Source organism: Talpa occidentalis, unplaced genomic scaffold, assembly GCF_014898055.3.
Source record: "Talpa occidentalis isolate TD23 unplaced genomic scaffold, MPIMG_talOcc4v2.1 talOcc4.9, whole genome shotgun sequence".
NCBI lineage: Eukaryota > Metazoa > Chordata > Mammalia > Eulipotyphla > Talpidae > Talpa > Talpa occidentalis.
In genome coordinates this window covers 115,928,376-115,949,893 of record NW_023605305.1, presented here as the reverse complement: position 1 = coordinate 115,949,893, position 21,518 = coordinate 115,928,376, and the positions used below count along the sequence as shown (strand labels likewise).

The window sequence follows — 21,518 nt, the reverse complement described above, 5'->3', positions numbered from 1 at the left end:
GATCGCGGCCGGCGGCGACCAGACCCGCGCCCGGGCCGTTCGCGCTCCACGCCGGGCCCGAGGGGCGGAGCCGCCCAAGCCCCGCCCCTCCAGCCCTGGCTACGGCGCGCGCCGAGGCCCAACCTCCGCGCGCTCCGCCCCGCGCGCTCCGGGCCCCGACTGCACGCCCCGCCCCGCCCGCCCCAGGGCTCCGCCCCGCCCCTGGGCCCCGCCACGCCCCTGCGCGCCACGCCCCGCCCCCAGGGCCGCCCCGCCCCGCCCCCAGGGCCGCCACGCCCCGCCCCCAGGGCCGCCACGCCCGCGGCCCGGCTTCTCGCTTCCCGCGGCGCGGCCGTGGGTCGGCGGGTGCAGTCGCTGTGCCGGGGAGCCGCGCCGACGCTGGGGTGCTTTGAACGCCCCGCAGGAAGCCAGCTCGTCGAAGACAAAGGCGGCGTGCAGAAACGCGCCGGGGGGAAGAGGGTCTCTCTGGGCCCCGGGCTTCGCGAGAAGCGGCCTGACCGGCGCCCGCTCCGCAGGGACTGGCCTGGCGGGCGCGGGGAAGGGGCTCTTCTTCCTCCCCAACCTGCTGAGGCTCCCGGGGACGGCTTGCCTTGGGCCTCGGCACCCTGGCTGCGGCCGGCGGCACCTGAAGACCCGCCCTGCCGCCCAGAGGCCCGCGGGGACGGGGTGGTGGAGCCCTGCCCCGCGGGCCTGACCCCCGCCCGCCCCCGGGCTTGCCAGTTGGGAGCCTCTACCCCTCCAGAAGCTCCCCCATCTAGGAAGGAAGGTGACCTCCCTCCCACCCCGGCGGCGCGTCGGCAGGAGGACCTGAGGTTCAGGGGATGGCGGCGGCCCTGGTGCTCGCCAGCCCGGGGCGGGGGCTGTCCCATCTCGGGGCGCAGCCTGCAGAGCAGCCACGGCCGGGACGCTGGCATTGTGCAGCCCCTGAAAGGGGCCCGATCGCCAGTCTCCTCTAGCACAAGCGGTGCTCTCGGGACACCAAGGAATCCGCGAAAATGCACTTGTTTTCGGCCTTTATTAAGTCACTGACTCGGGCATCCGCCTGGGCGCCCTTTCAGCGCGCGCGGCGCGTCGGCCGTCTCCATGACAACGACGGCGGGCGGCGGCGGCCCGCGCATGCGTGCTGGCGAGCCGGCGGCGGCCCGCGCGGGCTTCCGTAGGGCCGAGGGAAGATGGCGGCGGCCGCGCGGGAGCGGGCAGGTGAGGTGCGGGGCAGCGCGGGGGCAGCTCCGGGGCGGGCGGGCGGGCGGGGCGCCGAGGTACGAGTCGGCTCTGACGGCGGCTTTGGCGTTGCAGGTGCGCTGTGGAGGCTGACCCTGAGCGGGAGGCTGGCCTGGGGGTGAGTCTCGCCGGCGTCGGCCCGTCCCTGCGCGCCCGTGTGCGGCGCGCGCCTGCGGGGTCGGCCTCGTCGCCCCGCCCCGCGCCCGGGGTCCCCGCGGCCCCCTCCGAGCCCGCCCCGACCGTCCGCGCGCGGGGCCTCCTGGCTTTCTGCTGCCTCTTCGGGTCTGGCTCTCGTGAGCGGGGCTGCGGCGGGGACCCCCGTCCGCGCCTCCCCGGCTCCCGCCGCCCGAGGGCCCTGCGGTGCCGCGGCCCGACGGGGGCGGGAGCCCCGGCCAGGCGACCCCCGGTGCGGGGAGTGCCGGAGCGTCCCACGGTGCGCCCAGAGCCTTCTTTGCCGCACGACAGAAGCGCTCTGCAAGGTCGGGGAAGGCAGCCCAGGTCGGACTTGCAAGAAGGGGTCCCCGCGCTCTTCTCTGCAGCCTTCTGGGCCCTCCGCGGCCTTCAGCTGTTTCTGTTTAGCGACTGATAATCTGATCGTAAACGTTTTGGTTGGTGCATTTGCTGATCCCTGTTTTGCTTTAGTTCACAGGTTTGGGAGACAGATTAAGTTGGATGTGAATCCACCATTTAGTTATGTGATTTGGGGGAAAGTTTTTTAGCGTTTCTACGCTTCAGTTCCCTTATATGACATGAGCGTGATATTAGTAACTTCACGGACTTTTTGTGATTAAATTAGATTACCTGGCAATGTTCAGTACAGCGCGAGACATATTGTAATCCACCTTAGGTCCTAACTGCCATTACTGTTTTATTGCTACCTGCTATTGTTCAATTCCTGTTATCTTCAGCTCTGTCCTAGGTTCTAGATCGGGGTGGGGGGGATAAAGATGTGGGTTGAAGAAGAAAATGGAATCTGTCTACGCTTTGCTTTCTTACATTATCTTCCGTCATTCCATCCCAGCCATGCAGATTTTTTCTGAAATGCTGTGCACTTACTTCTTGACTTTTTCATGTCGTGTCCCTATGTCCTAAGACAGAATTTCTATTTATTATTCCAACCACTGAGCACCTATTTCCCCTTCAGGAGGTTTTCTCAGCTATAGCACTAAAGCGAAAAATTGTTCTTTCCTCCTTTCAGCATGTCTGCCTTGGAACAGTGGCTTCCTGTCTTGTGCCCTTCACTACCCTGTTTCCCCCACAAGGTGGACACAGTTCTTGTTTCTCTTTGTAGCTCCAGCATGGGGTCTTGCACAAAGTGACTATTTTGCTAACATTTGCTTTTTTAAAATGTCTTGCACTACTGTGGGGGTGGGCTGCAGGTGCACTGGTGGTGGATGTAATAAAAGAGGGCTCAATGATGCTAGATAACCTAGCATTCTTTCTCGTTCTGCAGTTATATAATTTTATGAATCCCTATTCTGGACTTTCTGATGGGGAAGTGATCAGTGGAAACTTTATAGGAAAGGTATAAATAATGCTCATGATAACCATGTAAAATCCTAGAGATCTCATTCACTGATTAAAAATATAACTGCATGCAGGTGCTAGAAAAGCAGTAGAAATGAATGATCTGGGGTAAAAAGGGATCTGTTTGGATGGCAGGACCTGGACCTGGACCACGTTAACAGAGTGCATTCCTCCCAAAGCACCACACTGGGGAAAGGAAAAATGGCTTCTTAACAAATACAGTTGTCCTGTCAGCTGTTTGGGGCCTACCGACAGCTTCCAGCTTTTGAATTCCAAGTCTCCTACTTCACTGACAGGGATGCACTGGACAAGTTTTGTGTCTTACTGAAGGCTGCACACTTAGTATACATAGCAAATCTAGGATCTAAGCCCAAAAAAGCACTTTAAACAGTGCTCTGTGAGACTGCAGGGAGCAGGGAGGGGGACAGAGTTATGGTTCAGGGAGTTTTGTCAGTAGGGTGCTTTGAAAGGAGGCGGCTTTAAAGTTTCTGTGTAAAGAGTGAAGAGTACATTTAGGTGGTTTAGAAATTGAAGGACTAGCATAAAGGTCTGAAGGCACCAGTGACTAAGCTCTCCAGAGATAGAAATTCTCCACAAGAAAAACCAAGTTGGCAATGTCACAAGTTAGCAGGTTGGTGGAAATCTGACAGCTGGATGGTGCATTTGCGCGCGTAAACCCTGGACTGCAGGAGTGGGGCTGGATGCCAGGCCTGATGCCGCGCTGAGAGCAGTGAGCCCCGGAGAAGTACATGTGCGCCTCGCTCACATGCAGGATGTGGGAAAACAAACTATGCCTCTTCACCCTCCCCCCATAAAAAAAAAAAGTAAAAACTGAGCTGATAAATGTAGAGCACAGATTGGCAGGAGGCAGAGGCAGAGCATACAGACGGAGGAAAAGGATCAAAGGTACAAATTTCCAGTTATAAGGCACGGGCATGTGATGTCGAGAAGGGGAGCTATAGTTCATACTGAAAGTTGCTGAGAGGGTAATTTTAAAAGTTTTCATTGTGGGGAAAAGATTGTAACTGTGTGGTAATGGAGCATTTTGCAGTGTGTACAGACACCAGCTGTGTCTACACTTGAAGCTAGTGATGCCATCTAGACCTGCATCTTTAAAAGTCATCTTTTTGGAGTCACTTATCCCCAGCCCTGCTGCCTTACCATGTTACCTGACTGCCCTGTATCCTGTAATGCGTCCCACAGGTCCATCTGCACGCCTGCTGTGTGCCAGCTGCTATCCCAGCCCTTGGACCGGGGCGGGGGTAAGGAGGGTGGGGTGAGGGGGTGTGTATGTGTGGAAACCTCTGGTTTATAGTCTGTCTGTCAGCACAGGACCTCTCCAGGGCAGGGGAGCAGGGAGCGGGGACTTTCTGAGGCAGAAGGACCAAGTTTCTCTGTTGCCGAGACCTGGCCTTGTTTGTGTTTGGTTTGCTTGTTTGGGCCTGTCTTCTTACTGTCACTTTAGCTAGTGTGACTTCCCACTGGGGAGCTCCCCTGCCCCAGCCCCAGGAGACTTTGGGCAATGGCTGGAGATGGTCTTAGTTGTCACAACGCGGGCGTGGGGGGGGGGGCGCCTGGCAGCTCGGGGGACACGCTCTGAGCAGGGCGGGAGCTGCATGCAGGCGGCGGCTGTGGGCCACGGGTCCCGGAGGGCACTTTGTTGGCTAAACTCCCAGTTTCCTTATTTGATTGCCCTTGACTTTTGCCACGTGAAATTACATCCAGTTGTGAGAACACACATATCATTTCAGCCCTTTATTTTAGATTTTAATCGTGGCTAGAAGTAGGATGTTCTTTCATTCGGCCTCAAGTGTGGGGGTGACTTAATGTCCGACAGCACCTCCAGCTTAGCGCACGGCTGTCTGGGCCTGACGCGTGACCGCAGGCTCGTCTGGGTGGGGCCCAGGCCAGTCCTGCCACCTGGGACTCGGGTGCCATATGATAACGTTCAACATGGACCATCGAACACTAAATGGGAAATATTCTCTCTTTCAGATTATGACTTGTGGGAGTTTCAGATCCTCACTCTGACCCGAATGAGCTCTTGGTCCCAGAGTGTGGCGCTGTCTGCTGTGGCCACGTTTAAGCCTGGCTTAGTCTGCAAGGGGTGTGGGGGCAGACACGGCGAGCTCCCAGAGGGGGCCCCTGCCCCGTGGCCCAGGTGCCAGCACCACCTGACAAGCTCTGGGGGTGCCCACCTGGTCTGGAGAGTAGCTCACCCGCCTCACCCCACCCAGGACACAGACAGAGCAGAAGCCAGGGGTGTGGGTTCCCCGTGAAGGAGACGAGGGTGAGGATTCAGAATTTCCAAAGGATAAAAGTTGGTCCTGGGTGCCTTTTAGTGCCTTAAAAAAAAGAAAAAGATTTGACATATTTTGATTGTGTCCAGCACTGAGATGAACTGGCGCTCGAGGTCGACTCAACACACCATGTTTGTGGGAGGAAAATTTGCAGAAGGGGGTTGTGCTGGTGATGACCAGGCCACCTTTCCTAATCCCACCAACTCCACCTGCTTGAGATTACTCTCTCTAGAGACTCTTCAAAGGCTTTGTCTCTCTCGCTCGCTCTTGCTCTCTCTCTCACACATGCACACACACACATACACACACATGAGATACGTATGTACATAAAGGTCTCATAAAAGCCTCAAGTTGTGAGGGTTTTTTTTTTTAAGATTTATTCATTTATTCACACAAGAACCGAGGTACAGGGCCTCCCCTGGTGGCGCAGCAGTTGAGTGCTGGGTTGCGAGGCTGCCCTCAGCCTCTGCAGTGCCAGTTCGATTCCCGGCCAGGGTCCCACAAAAAAAAAAAAACTGGGGTACAGGCCAGATCCGTGGGAGGGTGAGAGAATTCACCAGAGACAGAGTGGGGAACAGAACAGGCAGACTGATGAAAAACACTGCTGAGGGGAGCAGCGGGCACCACAGGAGAGGTCTGCTGCACCATGTGGATCGGCTCCCTGGCTGGAATAGAACCCACGCTGCAGTGGCTACTGATAGCTTGATAGCGCTGCGTCTTTGATCAATGCGCCACCAGCGAGGCCCCAAGTTTTGAATTCCTTTTATGTACACTTTGACCCCTGGGTGGCTTCCTTTATGTTTCAGGGGTCTTCCAACAAATGGCCGGTAGAGGGCGCACAAGAGCTTTGAATTTAATACACTTTCTGCATGAAGTGCCCCATTTGGAACGATAATTCAGTTTAATTTGATGATAGTAGTTTAGTGTTTGCTTGATAATTCATTTTATGAATCACTTAAGCCTTGAAAGTGTTGTAGGTGTAGGGCCTCCCCGGTGGCGCAGTGGTTGAGCGCTGGGTTGCGAAGCTGCCCGCGGCCTCTGCGGAGCCAGTTCGATCCCCGGCTGCTCCCCGGCCACCGGAGGAGGGTCCCACATGGCGCGCAGACCTCTCCTGCCGCCCGCTGCTCCCCTCAGCAGTGTGCTTCGGTCCTTCTGCCTGCTCTGCTCCCCGCTCTGGCTCTGGTGAATTCTCTCACCCTCCCGCGCTTCTGACTGTACCCAGTGCTTGTATAAATAAATAAATAAATCTTTTAAAAAGAAAAGAAAGTGTTGTAGGTGTAGATGCTGTAATAACAACTTTGTTGTGATTAGTTCATGGTGTGTTTAATTTTGCAAGCACTGTCATGTGACACCCCCCTCCCCCCGCCCCAGTGTGCATTGAGGGCTTCAGGGGTGCAGGGCACTCTGCTGGGTCTAGGGTGTGCAGAAAACGTGGACCTCGCCCCAGTCCTTGGACGGGTCAGAGGAGCAGCCCCCTGGTGAGGAGCCGCCTCACAGTTCTGAGCTGTTGGAGGGCAGGAGGGCAAGTGCAGGTCTGCAGAGACCCCGGAAGGGCCTGTCCACTACCTCTTCTCCTGGGTAAGGCCCAGTAGTGGTAGAGGCACTCACGCCAGCTCCGTAGTGCGTACACAGTCATGGCTGCAAATACGGAGAGGGTGGGCGAGGGGGTGGCGAGCTTACGACAACAGGCCTACACGACAGGGTTTGTTTCTCGGGAGAACAAACTGCCCAGAGGGTCTGACTGACCTTCCTGCCAGCCATCACGGGTTCCGGGGGCAGCGCATTCGTTACTCCCCCACAGCCACTGAACGGAGTTGGCATTTCCCTGCGGGCCGGCAGTGTGGCCTCTGCGGGAAGCCCGCGCTGCCTCTTCACCCGTTCATCTCTTGGGGCGACACATCGGTGCCCTTTGTCTAGCTGCTCCGCGGGGCTGGGGCCCTGGGGTCAGGTCAGGGACCCACTGAGTCTCCCGTGAGCCTGTTTCGGGCCTGGGCTGGCTGGGGGCGGTGAGGCCGGGTGCCGGCCGGTTCGGGCGAGGCCAGCAGTGCCCAGTCTGCTCATCGCCTGACTTACTCGGGGAACCGCCGGCCCTCTGGTCAACCGAGAGCTCACCCTCTGCGGCAGCTCCTGGAAAGCAGTCTCTGGCCGAAAACGCCCAGCGTGCTTTCTCTCACCTGCCTCCAGAGGCCCGGCAGGGTGGCACGGCGCCGCGCACACCCTCAGCGCGGCCAAGTGAGCCTGGTGTCTGTGTCTGCAGGCTCCTTCCGCCCCCCGGCGCCGCGCCGCACCTGCTCTTCCACACCGGCTCCTCCCTTGACATTTCCCGAAGGTGGGAGAAGAAGAATAAAATCGTTTACCCTCCGCAGCTGCCTGGAGAACCTCGGAGGCCGGCAGTAAGTTGTGGGGGGCGGCTCTGACCCCGTCGTAAGAACAGGGAAGGGGCCCGGCGCAGACCGCGCGGTGGGCCTGTCTCAGCGCCAGGAGCCCCCTTGTTGAACGGCGCCTCTGCTTGGCCCCCTGGGCGGGGCCTCAGCCCTAAACTCAGCTCGAGGCACCCCGCTTCCTGCTCCGGGAGGCTCGTGGGTGTTCCGGGTGTCCACGCGACAGATGGGGACCCCAGCCCATGTGGAAGTCACACAGAGGTTTCTCCAGCGCTTTCTCTTTGAGCCGACACGTGGTGCTGCTCTGTGATGCGCGCGCCTCCAGCCTCCATCTCGAGTGTGATCGTGAGAGTCCCCCGGGGTATTTTGTCCTTCCTGGTGCTGCGTGGCCAGCGGGGCGGGGCGGGGGGCAGACGTTGCCCCACCTGGTGAATGTTGGTCTTTCAGTGTCAGAGAGGACGGCTGGTCGCTTTCCCTTTTCTTGCCGACTCTTGCTTCCTTTCCCCGCGCCCTTGCCGGCGTGACAGGGTGTTTCTCAAAATTTGAAGATGATCCTGTGTGACTCAAGTGTGAAGATGGGCCGCTGTGGGGACCCAGCACTGAGCTTTCTGTGGGAGGGATTTTTTGAGCTTGTTGATTTTTTTTTTAAAGATTTATCTATGCGCACAGGAGCCGGGGTGCGGGCCCGAGGCGCGGCGCGAGCAGGGAGCCGCAGCCCGTGGTGCTTGGCGTGGGAGGACAGCGCCGTGCGGGGCCTTGCACTGCCCCCGCGTACAGATGCTGCAGACGCTGGCCCAGATGAGGCCTTGGTCGCTCCCGCCTCGCGCCCAGCGAGCGTCTGCTAGCGTGAGGCTCCGGAGAGATGGCCGCGGCGGGACGAGCAACTCCGCGCGGGCCTGCTCTTGCCTTCCGTGGCCGCACTTTGATTAGGCGTGAAGAGAAAACCCCTTCATTTCCTGTCGTCACCTTCACGCGGATACAATGGCTAATGATTTTCCCCTGTCGATAAGGAAATCTACCACTGCCGGAGACAGATCAAGTACAGCAAGGACAAGATGTGGTATTTGGCAAAGCTGGTAAGTCCCGAGGACCAGCTCTGGGGCCAGGGCTTCCGGGCGAGGCTGGGCGCTTCCCCGGGCATGAAAAATCAAAATAACCTGTCCTGGTTATTTCCAAAGAGGGAGGGATGTGGCGCGTGTTTAGGGAGTTCCTCGGCAGCTACCAGTGGGTGCGTGTTTCAGTTTGACCTTTGTCCTGAGACGCTGGTCACACTGCCCGCGCGGGGCACAGCAGGGAATCTGGCCGTGCCAGGCACGCCAGGTGGCTCGCTGCTCTGTAGACGAGGGTTCACCTGATCTAGAGCCATTGCCCCCCGCTCTGTCCCCCGAACACTTGCTTTTTAAGTTGTTTTCCCTGGAACACGAAACTCATGTCCGAGAGGAGGGCGGCAAAGGGACGCTCCCTCGGGTGGTGCGGGTGCCTGAGGAGGCCCCTTCACCCGGGCGGCCCTGCCGACACCTGGGTGTGTGCTGTGTTCGCGTTAGATTTTGACTTCAGGGCCCTTGTGGCGCAGGGGGTTGAGCGCAGCGCTGTGAGGCTGTCCGTGGCCTTTGGGACGCGAGTTCGATCCCTGGCCGGGGAGCAACCCACATAGCGCAGCAGAGTCTCCCGCCTCGCCCGCTGCTCCCCTCAGCAGTGTGTTTCAGTCCATCTGCCTGTTCTGCTTCCCACTCTCTCTGGTGAATCCTCTCACTCCCCCTCCCGCCCCCCAACTCTGATCTGTACCCCACTTTTTTTTTTGTGGGATCCTCGCCGGCGGCCGGGGAACGAACCGGCGCTGCAGAGACTGCGGGCAGCCTCGCAGCCCAGCGCTCAACCGCTGCGCCACCAGGGGAGGCCCCGTACCCCACTTCTTTAAAAAAAAAAAAGATTTTGACTTAAGAGGGGACTGTCCGTTTTCAGACTTGCTTGTCTTTTGCCCCTGTAGTTAGCTATTTTAATTTTTAATTAAAAATGTCCTCCAGCTTCATGAGGGATGGTTGACATATAACTAGTCAGCTGTTGTAACCGTTACTCGGATGATGTGAAAAAGGAACATCGTGTAAACTTTGTCCTCTCCCCTCTCATCCGCCGCCCTTCTCTGCAGATCCGAGGGATGTCCATTGACCAGGCCTTGGCGCAGCTGGAATTTAGTGACAAAAAAGGGGCCCAAATAATTAAAGAGGTAAACTGAGCTCTGGGGGCGGGTGCAGAGCTGCCTTATGGGGTGAGTGGCGTCAGCCGCTTCTAGAACGTGGGCTCGCCCCCGCGATCCCCGAGTCCTGTGCCTCACGGGTGCGTGTGCCTTCGGCGGGGCTTCCCCAGATGCGGTTATTTGTGCCGGGGTTTCTTGTTTACTGTCTGTCTGGAAAGTGATAAGCCTGAGTTTCAGGGGGCGGGTGTGTGCCATGTGTGTGCTATCAGCCTACACATGCGGACACGGGCTGCCACGGGTTGAGTAGACAGAGCGGTGGGCTCAGCCTCAGGCCCGCGGCACCTAGTCCTTCCTGTGACACTTCTGTGTGACCTTGGACAGGGGCCCTCACCTGGCTGCTCCCACTTTTCTCATCCGAGAGCCAGGTGGGGGTGGCAGAAAAGGCCTATGAGGACCCCACAGCTCTGAGTGTCCTGATGGTGCCCGAGCTGGCAGGTCCCTGTCTCAGCGACCTCTGGGGACAGCAGCGTCGTCCGGTGTCTAGTCAGTCCCGCCCAGAGGCAGCGCCTCCCTTGCGGTTCCACAGTGGAAGAGCCGAAAGGCTGGGTCAGCTCAGGACGCTGCCCCCGCGAGCCGCCTTGCTCCCCCCCACCCCGCCCCAGCGGCCTCTCTCTGGAAGCAAGGGCTCTGGTGTCTGCTGGTCCCGATCTCCGGCGTCCTGTTCTGGAAAACGCGTTCTGGAGGAAGGGACTTCAAAGTATCTGCGGAGCTTAATAATTCTTAGAGGAAATTCTCAAGTGCAGTTTTTCTCCGTCTGATGTTTGGGTCCAGAGTTGAAGAATCCTCAGCCATCTCCCTCTTGAGTTTCCCGAGCTTTGGACAAGTCTCCGACTCGGGGACACGGTGTCCGGTCAAGGGCACTGCTGTCTCCCTGCACGTCACACTTCCGTGGGAATAGCCCCGCGCTGCACCCCCCGGCCACGCCGCCCCAGGGGCAGCTCCCACGTCCTCCTCTTTCGTTTCTTGTCATAAATTTGACATTCGCTTTTCAAAACTGAGTAAAACTGGGGCATGTGATTAGCCGGCTCGCGAGCAAGGTCACAGGGGTGAGAAACGTGGCCCGTTGCAGCGCAGGGCCGCGTGTGAACGCCTTTCTTTTCCCCGTTTGAGATTCTCTTAGAGGCGCAGGACATGGCGGTGCGAGACCACAACGTGGAGTTCAGATCCAACTTGTACGTAGGTAAGAGCGTGTTTCCTCTCTGCGTCGGCGCGGGGTCCGTTATTCGTGGCCGAGCTAAGCAAGAACAGGACTGAGTTTGGAAAATTTGTACTTTGTGTGACTGACTGAAAGGTGGAGGGGCCCAGAGGTGCACTTAAAGACCCTCTGTCTGTGAGGGGCCGGGAGGGCCTGGTCCCGCGGGCCAGACATGGCAGGCAGCAGTGGGGGTCAGGCTATCCAAGAGGGACAGGGAAAGTTTTGGGGGACAAGGTTTATGGTTTTAAGACCATGAACTAAGTGTAAGGGTCTTAAAATCGTGCTGTGGGCCTCCCGGGGCGGCCTGGGCAGCCGACGCCCTCCCATCCGCTCGAGGGGGCGGAGCGGGGCGGGCCCACTCCTGTTCCCTCTGTGCCGGCCCTGCATGGGCCCCGTGAGCGCCTGTGGCCTCAGTGTCTAGGGAGAAAGGGCAGCTCCCTGGGGGCCGCTGTCCTGAGACCTGTCCCCTGACTCGCTCTCTCCCTACAGCGGAGTCCACCTCCGGGCGCGGCCAGTACCTGAAGCGCATCCGCTACCACGGCAGGGGCCGCTTCGGGATCATGGAGAAGGTTTACTGCCATTACTTCGTGAAGCTGGTGGAGGGCCCCCCGCCCCCGCCGGAGGCCCCCAAGACAGCGGCCGCCCGCGCCCAAGAGTACGTGCAGGAGCTCCGCCAGCGGACGGTCATCCACTCTCTGTGACGGCCAGGCCGGCTGCGGCGGCGCCCTGCTTCCTGAGGCCAACGCGAGTTAAGGACAGATGCCTTGTGTGACCCGTCGTGGCGTTTCTGAGCCGACGCACAAGTGCTGGCTTCGCGGAAGTGACATCCAAGGCTCTGCCCGTGGCGCCAGCCTCTGGCTGTGGTCTGAGGCCTTGGCCCCTGGGAGGGGGCCGGCTCAAGTCCCTTCTGAAGGGACCGTGGCCTTCCAGCCGGTGCCCTGCAGGGGAGCAGACAGTGCTGCCTGCGCAGGGATGGGCACTCGCCTGTCCTGACCCACCTGCTTCCTCGTGGCCCTGGGAGGGTGGAGGTGAACCAGCTGCCCTGGGAGTGTTTCAGGGTCTGCGCTTCCAGCTCCCCTCAGTCCCCGCGGGCCCGGGGCCCGGGGCGATGGCTGTCGTCCTGCTTTCGCTGTAACTTAGATTTTATTAGGGGCACTCACCTAAAAGTCCAGGACCGCTTTAACTTTGGAAGTTTTCTTCTATTCAATAAAGCCTGTTCTTGTCTGCTTCCAGCAGTGCTCTTGCTGCTTTGTTCTGAGCCAGTTCAGTTCCCTGGAGCCCATCTGTGCGCTGTGTCTGCGCCCCGGCAGCAGGGGGCACGCTCTCCCCCTGCAGCAGCCGTCTGGGGCCTTCTACCTGAGCAGGTGTGCTGGCAGGTGTGCTCCAGCTGCCGGAAGCAGCTGGCCATGCCCGCTGGTTCACGCTCACTTCGCCTGGCCTGTGGGTCTGACTCAGGCAGGCTTGTGGGGAGCTATTTCCTGACATCTGTTTGGGCAGCAGTTCAAGTGACCTGCAAGGAGGCCCCCTGGGAATCCCCCCAGGCCACGGAGTTCAGGGCATCTTCTGAGGTGGTTCCTACTGCAGAGCCGCGCACCGCCTGTGAAGTGGCTGCAGACACCCTGAGAGCACCTGTGTTGATTTGCCGCTTTTCAACAGGATGAGGCTCCTTCCCTAGGAACCTTCTGGGTGTCCAGGCAGCCTCACGCCTCTAGGTTAATGAGGCCTTCCAGGCCCCTGAGGTCAGCGTGGGGCAGCCCCTCTTGGTTCATTGTTCCGCAGCCCTGACACCCCCGGGCACACCTCCCAGTCAGGAGGCCCACCAGGCCCTCCCCAGCCCTGCCATCCAGACCACCTTGCCCGGGGCCGCCAGCCACTCTCAGAATCACCCCGGGACTCGTGCGTGGGAGTGGGGGTGCTCAGAAAGGGCAGAGCTGGGGAGAAGCAGACCTGCTAGCCCAGCCCAGCCCGAACCCCCAGGCAGCCCCCACGCTCCTCCCCCAAGGCCGTCTGCAGGCTTGGCCTGGTGATATTGAATTGTTTAAAATATTTTATTAAATCTTGACTCTAATGTCAATAAATTTTTTAATTCTTAAAAAAAATATTTTCCCCATCAAAATTGTGTCTACTTGCCATTGGCTCGGAGAACTGGCAGTCTGGGGCAGACCTCCCGGGCGGCTCCCTCCCCTCCTCCCGGAGCACCCCCACGCCTCCCCTCGAATCCCTGTGCCCTTTGTGACCTTGCCGCGGGCTCGCCGGGCTTTACCCCCTGCCACGGGGAGATGCCTTTCGCTTTCTGGGTGACCAGCACATGACAGGTTTTTTAAAGTGGTTCAGTTTTCTTTTTTTCAACCTAACAAAAGTCACCTGGTAGGAGTGGGCCAGGTGCTGAGCAGCCGCAGAGAAGGAGGAAGCAGCCCCTGGGAGCAGGGAGGGGGGAGTCCAGGGTGGAGCCCGGGGAACCCCCAGCGCCCTGTTTCCCCACAAGCAAGTAATTGAATCTGAGGACGTGGAACCCTCAGGCACAAAGCACCCGCTGTAGCTGAAAACTGGGTGTCCAGCCTCCTCCCCAGCCTGCCGGGGACCTCACTCCCCTTGCCAGAGTGCAGCTCCCTCTGGGACAGCCAGAAACACCCGCTGTTATTTTTTGAACCATTTCCCGTCAGCTGTGTCCCTCGGGGCCACCGTCCTCTCCAGAAGGAGGACACACCCTCGGGGTGGGGTAGCCCCTGCACCCCGCCCACCTCACCCTGTCCCTTCATCTGGCTGTTGGGCGGGAGCTTTCGTCGTGTCCTTTAGTCCCCGGTAAGCGTGGCCCCGGGAGCTGCCTGGCAAGCTTGTGGAATCTGAGGGGCGCCCTTACAGCACCCTCCTTCCCGCCACTGCAACGAAGACGTGACTTAGTGAATGACAGAGTCACTGTCAAGGCCACCCCCTGATGAACCACTTCAGGAAACTTCTCCAGCTGCCCGGGCCCAACCTGCCACCTCCCTGACCTGCGACAGAACGCCCTGAGCTCACGCTCGCACCGCGTCCGGTGAAGCGCACAGCCCCTTGGCCGGCCGCGGTCTCTCTGCTCCCCTTTCTTCCTGTTCTTTCCAGTCCACGGGCGGGGGTGGGGGGGGACGCATATAAAATAGCCAGTGATGTCGCACCCACATTCCCGGACAGCGCTCAGGATGACAACACGAGTCCCAGGAGTGCAGCTCCCGCACAGCAGAGAGGACAGGTGGGCCTGCCGCCACCGGGCAGCCTGCAGGGAGGGCTGCTCCCGGTGCACAACGAGCTCACTGAGAGTTGACCCGGTCAGCCTGGTGGGCCCCCCTGCCCCCCCACACACACACACACTTCTCTGGAGAGTGCTCGGTGCCCTCCTCCTCTAGGGAAGGCGAGTCAGACCCAGGAGGCGCCCCAGCTAGCGAGATGACCTCGGGGAGGCAAAACCACATGGGGGAACGGCTGTGGGAGCCCCCTGGCCCGGGCAGCCTGTGTGGGCAACTGCACTTGGCTCCTTTAAAACCTAAAACTGGGGCCTCCCCTGGTAGTACAGCGGTTGAGTGCTGGGCTGCGAAGCTGCCCACAGCCTCTGCAGCGCTGGTTTGATCCCCGGCCCCCAGCAAGGGTCCCACATGGCGCGCAGACCTCTCCTGCCGCCCGCTGCTCCCCTCAGCAGTGTGCTTCGGTCCTTCTGCCTGCTCTGCTCCCCGCTCTGGCTCTGGTGAATTCTCTCACCCTCCTGCGCTTCTGACTGTACCCAGTGCTTGTATAAACAAAAACAAACAAATAAATAAAATAAAAACATGCCTCTATAAAAAAAAAAAAAAAAGAGTAGAGTCTTTTTATTTCCTCCGTGGTGATCGATTGTATAAATTGGCGTGCACATTTACAAATTTTGTATATTTTTATAAATTTTTTTAAAGGTTGATTTACTTTTATACAAGAACTGGGGTACAGGTCAGAGATGCGGGGGGTGAGAGGATCCACCAGAGACAGAGTGGGGAGCAGAACAGGCAGACTGATGAAATACACTGCTGAGGGGAGCAGCGGGCGAGTCAGGAGAGGTCTGCTGCGCCCTGGCTGGCCAGGGATGTTGGTTGCTCCCTGGCCAGGCATCAAACTCCTGCTGCAGAGGCTGTGGATTGCGTCACAGTGCGTTGCTTACCCCCTTACGCCACTAGAGAGGCCCTATCTTTTTTTGAGCCTTGCCAATCTGATGGTGAAAATATCTTTGTTCATTAAACTTCCATTAGGACGGTGAAGAGTGTCATATTTAAATCTCTTCTGTGAATTGCTTCTTCATAGTTTTTCCCTTTGTGTCAATTTGGATCTTTGTTCTCTGAGTTATGTTTTTGTATATGGTATGACATAGTGCATCTAACTTAATTTTCTTCTAGATCAATACACAATTATTCTAACATCATCAAGAATTAAACATCCTTTTCCTTTGTCTACCTTCAAATAATATGTCCTTAAATATACTTAAAATATTTCTAGCCTCTGTTCTATAGTTAATTTGTAATGTGTTTCAACATGAAGACAATAACCCCAAAAATAACCCCCAAGAAAGTTTTTAGAATTTTCTAGGTATTTCCATGCACTATTCTACCATGTGAACTTTAAAATGATTTCTTCCAATTCTTCAAATCCATTGAGATTCTTTTATTTTTTTAAGATTTATTTATTTATTTATACAAGAACTAGAGTACAGACCAGATGCGCGGGATTCACCAGAGACAGAGCGGGGAACAGAACAGGCAGACTGATGAAATACACTGCTGAGGGGAGCAGCGGGCACGACAGGAGAGGTCCGCAGCGCCGTGTGGGACCCTCTCCAGCTGGCCGGGATCAAACCGGTGCTGCAGAGGCTGCAGACGGCTTCACAGCACCGTGCTCAACCGCCTGCGCCACCAGGGGAGGCCCCATTGAGATTCTTAGTGGAAAATAATTACTTATTAATTTGAGAAGAGGCATCTTTATATTAAATATTTCCATCTACAACATGGTTTCCCTTTCCCTAGAGACGGTTCTTCATCTTGAGGGCTCATCTTCCCCTCCTGTAGATCATGGACTGTAAATGAGTCTCCTCTTGATGTCTTTGTCAGCATAATTCCCGTTACAGCGAAGTAGAGGGGGGACCTCGATGGCCGTGTCAGCTTCTATGTTATTCCAACTAAGGCCCCCAAAATGGGAGTATAAACAGAAGAGGGAACTGCAATGCTTTTCCCAAAACCCCGCAACAAACTTTTATCTGCTGAAGTACTCAAATCAGGAACTAGGTAGGAAAGGCCACTGTCACCATAAATAGCCACCTTTGTTTGGAAGATTATCTAATTTTTTTGGAATCTACAGCAGAAAAAATAAGACAGTAAGAAGAGTGGCGCAAATATTTGGGAAAAAATCATTTCTTCTTGCAGACATGACTGGACACTCAGCCCGCGTGACCCCAGCCTGGGCTCCTCCTACACCCACGAGCTCAGAGCCCAGGTGCCCAGAATAAAAACAAAGTGTTTACACACCCATTTCTGTTCCCTCTGCTCCTCATATGTTCCCCCTTGAAGTGTTTACTGAACTGCATGACCCCAAGTTCTAAAAGGGGTGGAAGAGATTTCATGCTCAACCCTACCTCCTCCTAGGTCCGTGACCCCTGTCTGGTCTCAGATGGTCGAATTTCCCCCTGAACCCTTCTATTTCAGACAGTTCAGAGATGAGAAGGGCAATTATAAAATGATTTCTGCTAAGAGTATGCTCTTAGCATACTCTTACACTGGCATTGCTGAGTGAGAAGGGCAGATTTGATAGCCCTGGGCAGGGAGAGTACCAGGTTTACACAGTGACTGAGAATAAATAGATTAAAAAGACATCCCGCCGAGCGGGAGGGAATACGCACATATACACAGCTGACGACGAGTGATGAGAAGTTGACACTCAAGATACATAGAAACTTAATGAAACGATAAGAAAATGCCTAACAACCCAATTGGCAGGTTGGTAGCCAATCTGAGCAGACAGTTCGCGAGAGGGACTCCAGAAGGCCGACGGGTGAGTGGGAAATGGGCCCCGTCGCTTTCAGTAAGGGAGAGGCAGGCCAAGCCCACCGAGACCCGGGTGCCCTCCGCAGCTGGGAGAAGGGCTGACCCGGGAGCTTGGCAGCGACTCAGTGCGCTGTTGTTGGGGAGGTAAACTGGTGTTGTCGCTGTGGAAAGTGATCTGGATTCACCTTAAGAAAACTGAAAATGGAAATTCCAGAGACCTAGCGACCCTGCTATTGTGAACACGAAACTGTCAACTCAAAATAGTGTGCTCCAGGCCTCCCTGGGGGGGCAGGGTTAAGTCTCAGCAGCCACTACAGCACAAGTTCAGCCCTGGCCAGGGAGCTACCCACTGGCGCAGCAGACCTCTCCTGTCTCCCCGCTGCTCCCCTCAGCAGTGGATTTCAGTAGATCTGCCTGTTCTGCTCCCCACCCTGTCTCAGGCCTGCACCCCAGCTCTTGTATGCATAAATGAATAAAATGTTTGAAAACAATTTAAAAAGTATCAACAGTGAAACCAAGTAGCAGTATCAGCTGTGGAGAAGACATGGGCCACAGAGGCATAACAGAGCTGACAGGCCCTGATGGTGTGGAGCTGACGCAGGCCTGATAAGGCAACTTGATGGCACCTGATGACACTGAGGAACCCCTGTGCAAGGTGGCGGGGCTACGCCTGACTTAGACACGGGTGTGGGGAAGCAGGTGTCTGGCCAGAGCAGCCAGCCCTGGCCGTCCACCCGCCGGGAGGGGAGTCAGTGGAATACATTCTGTTACCACAAAGGAATCTGAGTAATGCAGAGTGACCAGCTTGCTCCCAGGCCTGGGCCGCTCCGAGGGGGGCACAGACATTCCACCCCGTTCAGTTTAAAGGCACCAAGGACACTGGCATGTGGGCTCAGGACCTTGAGATGGTGACCCCTGAGCTTTGTGAAGTGTCCCCTGTTCAGGCCTGCTTGGGCCCAAACAGGAGTTTCCGACAGTCTATAAACAGTAACTGTTGTTACAAAACACACGCACGGGGTTAAACGCGCGGATTTCACTCCTCTGCAAAAGAGGTTCCCTTTCTATGCTGTGATCTTGCCGGCTGTTTTTATCCACTGGCACACAGACTTAGTTGCTTCCTTTCTTCGTGGAATCAAGGGGTGCACACAGGTCCCTTTTACACCCCAGGCTAGCGGCCCCTCCTCTTTCCTGGTCCTGATGACTCACTGGGCCTGCAGCAGCTTCGCTGCCCCGCTCTTGTTCTGGGAATGGCAGCCCACAGGAATTTTAAAGACTGGGAAGGGGACCCAGTGAGAGGAGAGGCCGGCTGGGGCAGAAGGCACTCCGGGAGCAGAGTGAGGGGTGCGCGAGGGGTGGGGGTACAGGACTGGCTCCGGACGCACAGGCCACTGTCAGGGCTTCCACGGAGGCCACACAGCTGCCTGCGCCCCTCCTGCCTTGTGGCCTTTCTCCTTTGGCTGCCAATCGAGTTCCTCCGCAGGGAAGTCGGGGCAGCAGAGCCACCTTCTAGGCGCTTCCTCATGGCAGTGGAGGGGGTCCCAGTTGGACTCCGGGGCGCAGGCCCAGCCTCTCTCCTGGTGAGGGACTGACTGGCTACTGTCTTCACGCCACCAAATAACACTGCAGTGGGCATGTTGTTGTTGTTGTTGTTTAACACCTTTATGCGCTTGTTCAGGTATTTCCATAAAACCGAATTTGGGTCTAACTTCACGCTTTTGAGAGGCTGCTGCCCGCAATGGTCTCCGGAAAGTGGCCCTTCGTTGCGCACTTCCCTTGAGATAGCCCAGCGCCCTTCCCAGCCCAGCGTGCCTTGTAACTCGCACCTTGGACTAGGCCACAGAGGGCAGGCAGCGCAGGCTGTTGGCCAGTGAGCTGCATGAGAGGACCCGGGGAGCTGAAATCACAAGTATGCACACCACAAAATCGGCAAATGCTCACACTTACAAATGCACATGCAGCAAAGAAAGGAAGGAAATCTGAGTAGAAAGGACAGTCTTCGTCTTAACTTCTTTTTTTTTTTAAGATTTATTTATGCATACAAGAACTGCGGTACAGGCCAGAGGTTGTGGGGGTGAGAAGTTTCCCCAGAGACAGAGTGGGGAGCAGAACAAGGGGATCTACTGAAATAGAAGAGCCTCTTGAGGGTCTGCTGCACCATGTGGGTAGCTCCCTGGCCAGGGATGGAACTCGTGCTGCAGAGGCTGCGGACAGCTTCACCGCGCTGAGACTTAACCGCTTGTGCCACCAGGGAGGCCCGTGACTCGGCTTCTTACGCTGAGACAATGACATAGACTTGCACGAGACCCCGCGGCCCCTCTGCCCAGTCTCTCCCAGTGGTAATCTGGCAAAACTGGCAAATACCACAACCAGGGCACAAACACCCTCAGTCCAGAGACGAGGGGTTTCTGTCCATCCCCGCCAGGGCCCCCTCCATGCACCTACCCCCAAGCCACCCTCACCTCCCCACCCCCTCCGCTCTCCGTTTCTATAGTTTCATCATTTCAAAAATGTCACCTAAGTGACTCATCAAGCATGTAGCCTTTTGTATTGCATTTTTTTTTAAGATTTATTTTATTTATTTATGCATCCAAGAGCTGGGGTGTATGTAGGTCAGAGGTGCAGGGGTGAGAGGATCCACCAGAGAGAGTGGGGAGCAGAACAGGTGGATGCACTGAAATACACGGCTGCACTTTTTTCCTCACTTCGCGGGCTCTCTGGAGCTGCTGCGTGTAAGGGCAGGCGGCATCTGTGTTGACCTGTGATGGACGTGGGTCACCGCAGCTCCAGGCACAGGCCCAGTGACTCAGCATTTGGATAGATTGTGAAACGCTCACCGACAATAAGTCTAGTTAACATCCGTCACCACAGCTACAGCACTTTCTTGTGATGGGAACTTTCAATATTTGCTCTTAGCGACTCTCAAGCGTGCAGCCCCGCGCCAGCAGCGCCAGCCCTTCCCTGCGCCTCCCACTCCCGGGCGTCGATTCGTAGCTGGAAGTTCGTGCCCTGTGATCCGCTGCACCCATCTCGCTCACCCCCTGCCTCTGCAGCCACCAAGTAGTTTTTCTTACGAGTGTGGTTTGTTTATTTTTCTTTGCAGAATCCACACACGAGTAGGCTCGGCATGGGGCATCTGTCTTTCTCATTTCACAACACAATTGTCACAACATGTTGTCACAACAGATGCTCTTCTTTTTATGGCTGAGTAATGCCCCACCCTGTGTGTGTGCATGTGTGTGCCTGCGTGTGCATGTGTGTGTGTGCACAGATGTAACATCTCTATCCACCCATCCGTGACCCTCGTTCCGGCTCTCAGGTGCTGTGCGTAGTGCTGCAGTGAGTGTGGGGTGCATGTTCCCCTTTGAGTTAGTGTCTCGTCTCCCTCAGAGAAAATACCTAGGCCCAGCTCACCTGCAAGTGCTATTTTTGATTTTTTGAGGGCCCAGCAGACTGTCTCCACAGTGGCCACCAATTCACCTTCCCACCAACAGTGCCCCCAGGCCCCCTGGCCGCCACCCCCTCCCCCACGCGCTTGTCTACTTGACAGCAGCCACTGGAACCGTTCTGTGGAACAGAACACTTATCCTCGTTTTGATTTCCATTTCCCTGGTGATCGGGGCAGCTAAGCATCCTTCTGTCCCTTGCTCACCATCCGTCTGTCTTCTTTAGAAAAAATGTCTTTTCATCGCCTCTGCCCACTTTTAATTGGATCATTTGATTTCTTTTGGCTACTGAGCTGTATGAGCTCTTTATACACTTTAGAGATTAGCGTCAGCAGGTACGTGGCCCACCAGCACTGGCTCCCATGAGGTCGGTTCCTTTTCATCTGGGTGCTGGCTTCCTTCGCGGCACGAGAGTTCATGTCTTTTATTGCCGAGGAGACGATGCCAGAGTGTGCGTGCCGGCGGCTCAGCCATCCGCATGTTGAAGGACGTCGGGTTGGTTCTCCCCCGGTTGGGGTGATCATGCACAAAGCTGCTGGCAACCCCCCTTTGCAGGTCCGTGTGTGCTGTTCTCATGTTTGCCACTGATCTGAGGTCGGCCCGGCGTTTACGGCCTTCTCTGTTACTTCTCATCCGCTCGCCTTAATAATAACCCACCTTCAGCGAGTGTTTACTACACGCTGGACCTGTTCTAGTGCTTTATGAGGATTACGTGATTCCCACAATAAACATTTGAGGTTTGAACTATTATTATCATCCTCTGCGGCAGATGTGGAAACCAACAGAGGGGGGCACAGCCACGTGTTCTGTTCTCGCTGGGACCCGCTGGTTCCCAAGCTCGGCCTCCAGACACCCTCAGCATAGCCAGCGCGTCCCATGCTTGGGCTTCTTTCCCTGGGGATCTAAACTCCCCCCCCCCCCACACACACAGGATCTGAGCTCTTGGGTGTGTTGTTCAGTCTTCTGTTAACCTTAACCCCTGATAGAAAACATCCCTGGGCCCCCTCCCCTGTGCCTGCTGTGTCAAGGACCCTGTTTTCTCTAAATCATCAGGCATCGTCACCCCGGGTAACAGGGTACCCCTCTTTCCTGCCTATTCATTGGCTGGATTAAATTTAAAGCCCCAGAAGCCAGGGAGCTGGGTCAGGCTCCGGTTCCAATGACCGGC

At 56.7% G+C, this 21,518-nt stretch overlaps 1 protein-coding gene across 1 annotated transcript; it reads left to right on the top strand.

Annotated features, from left to right (window-relative positions):
• The first annotated feature begins 1,168 nt into the window (after positions 1 to 1,168).
• Positions 1,169 to 12,132, top strand: MRPL22 (mitochondrial ribosomal protein L22). Its single transcript, XM_037500855.2, has 7 exons — positions 1,169 to 1,200; positions 1,297 to 1,339; positions 7,306 to 7,441; positions 8,440 to 8,505; positions 9,576 to 9,653; positions 10,794 to 10,863; positions 11,368 to 12,132. The coding sequence occupies exons 1-7, from the start codon at positions 1,173 to 1,175 to the stop codon at positions 11,577 to 11,579; spliced, it is 633 nt and encodes a 210-aa protein (XP_037356752.1). The 5' UTR covers positions 1,169 to 1,172; the 3' UTR covers positions 11,580 to 12,132.
• Positions 12,133 to 21,518: the final 9,386 nt, after the last annotated feature.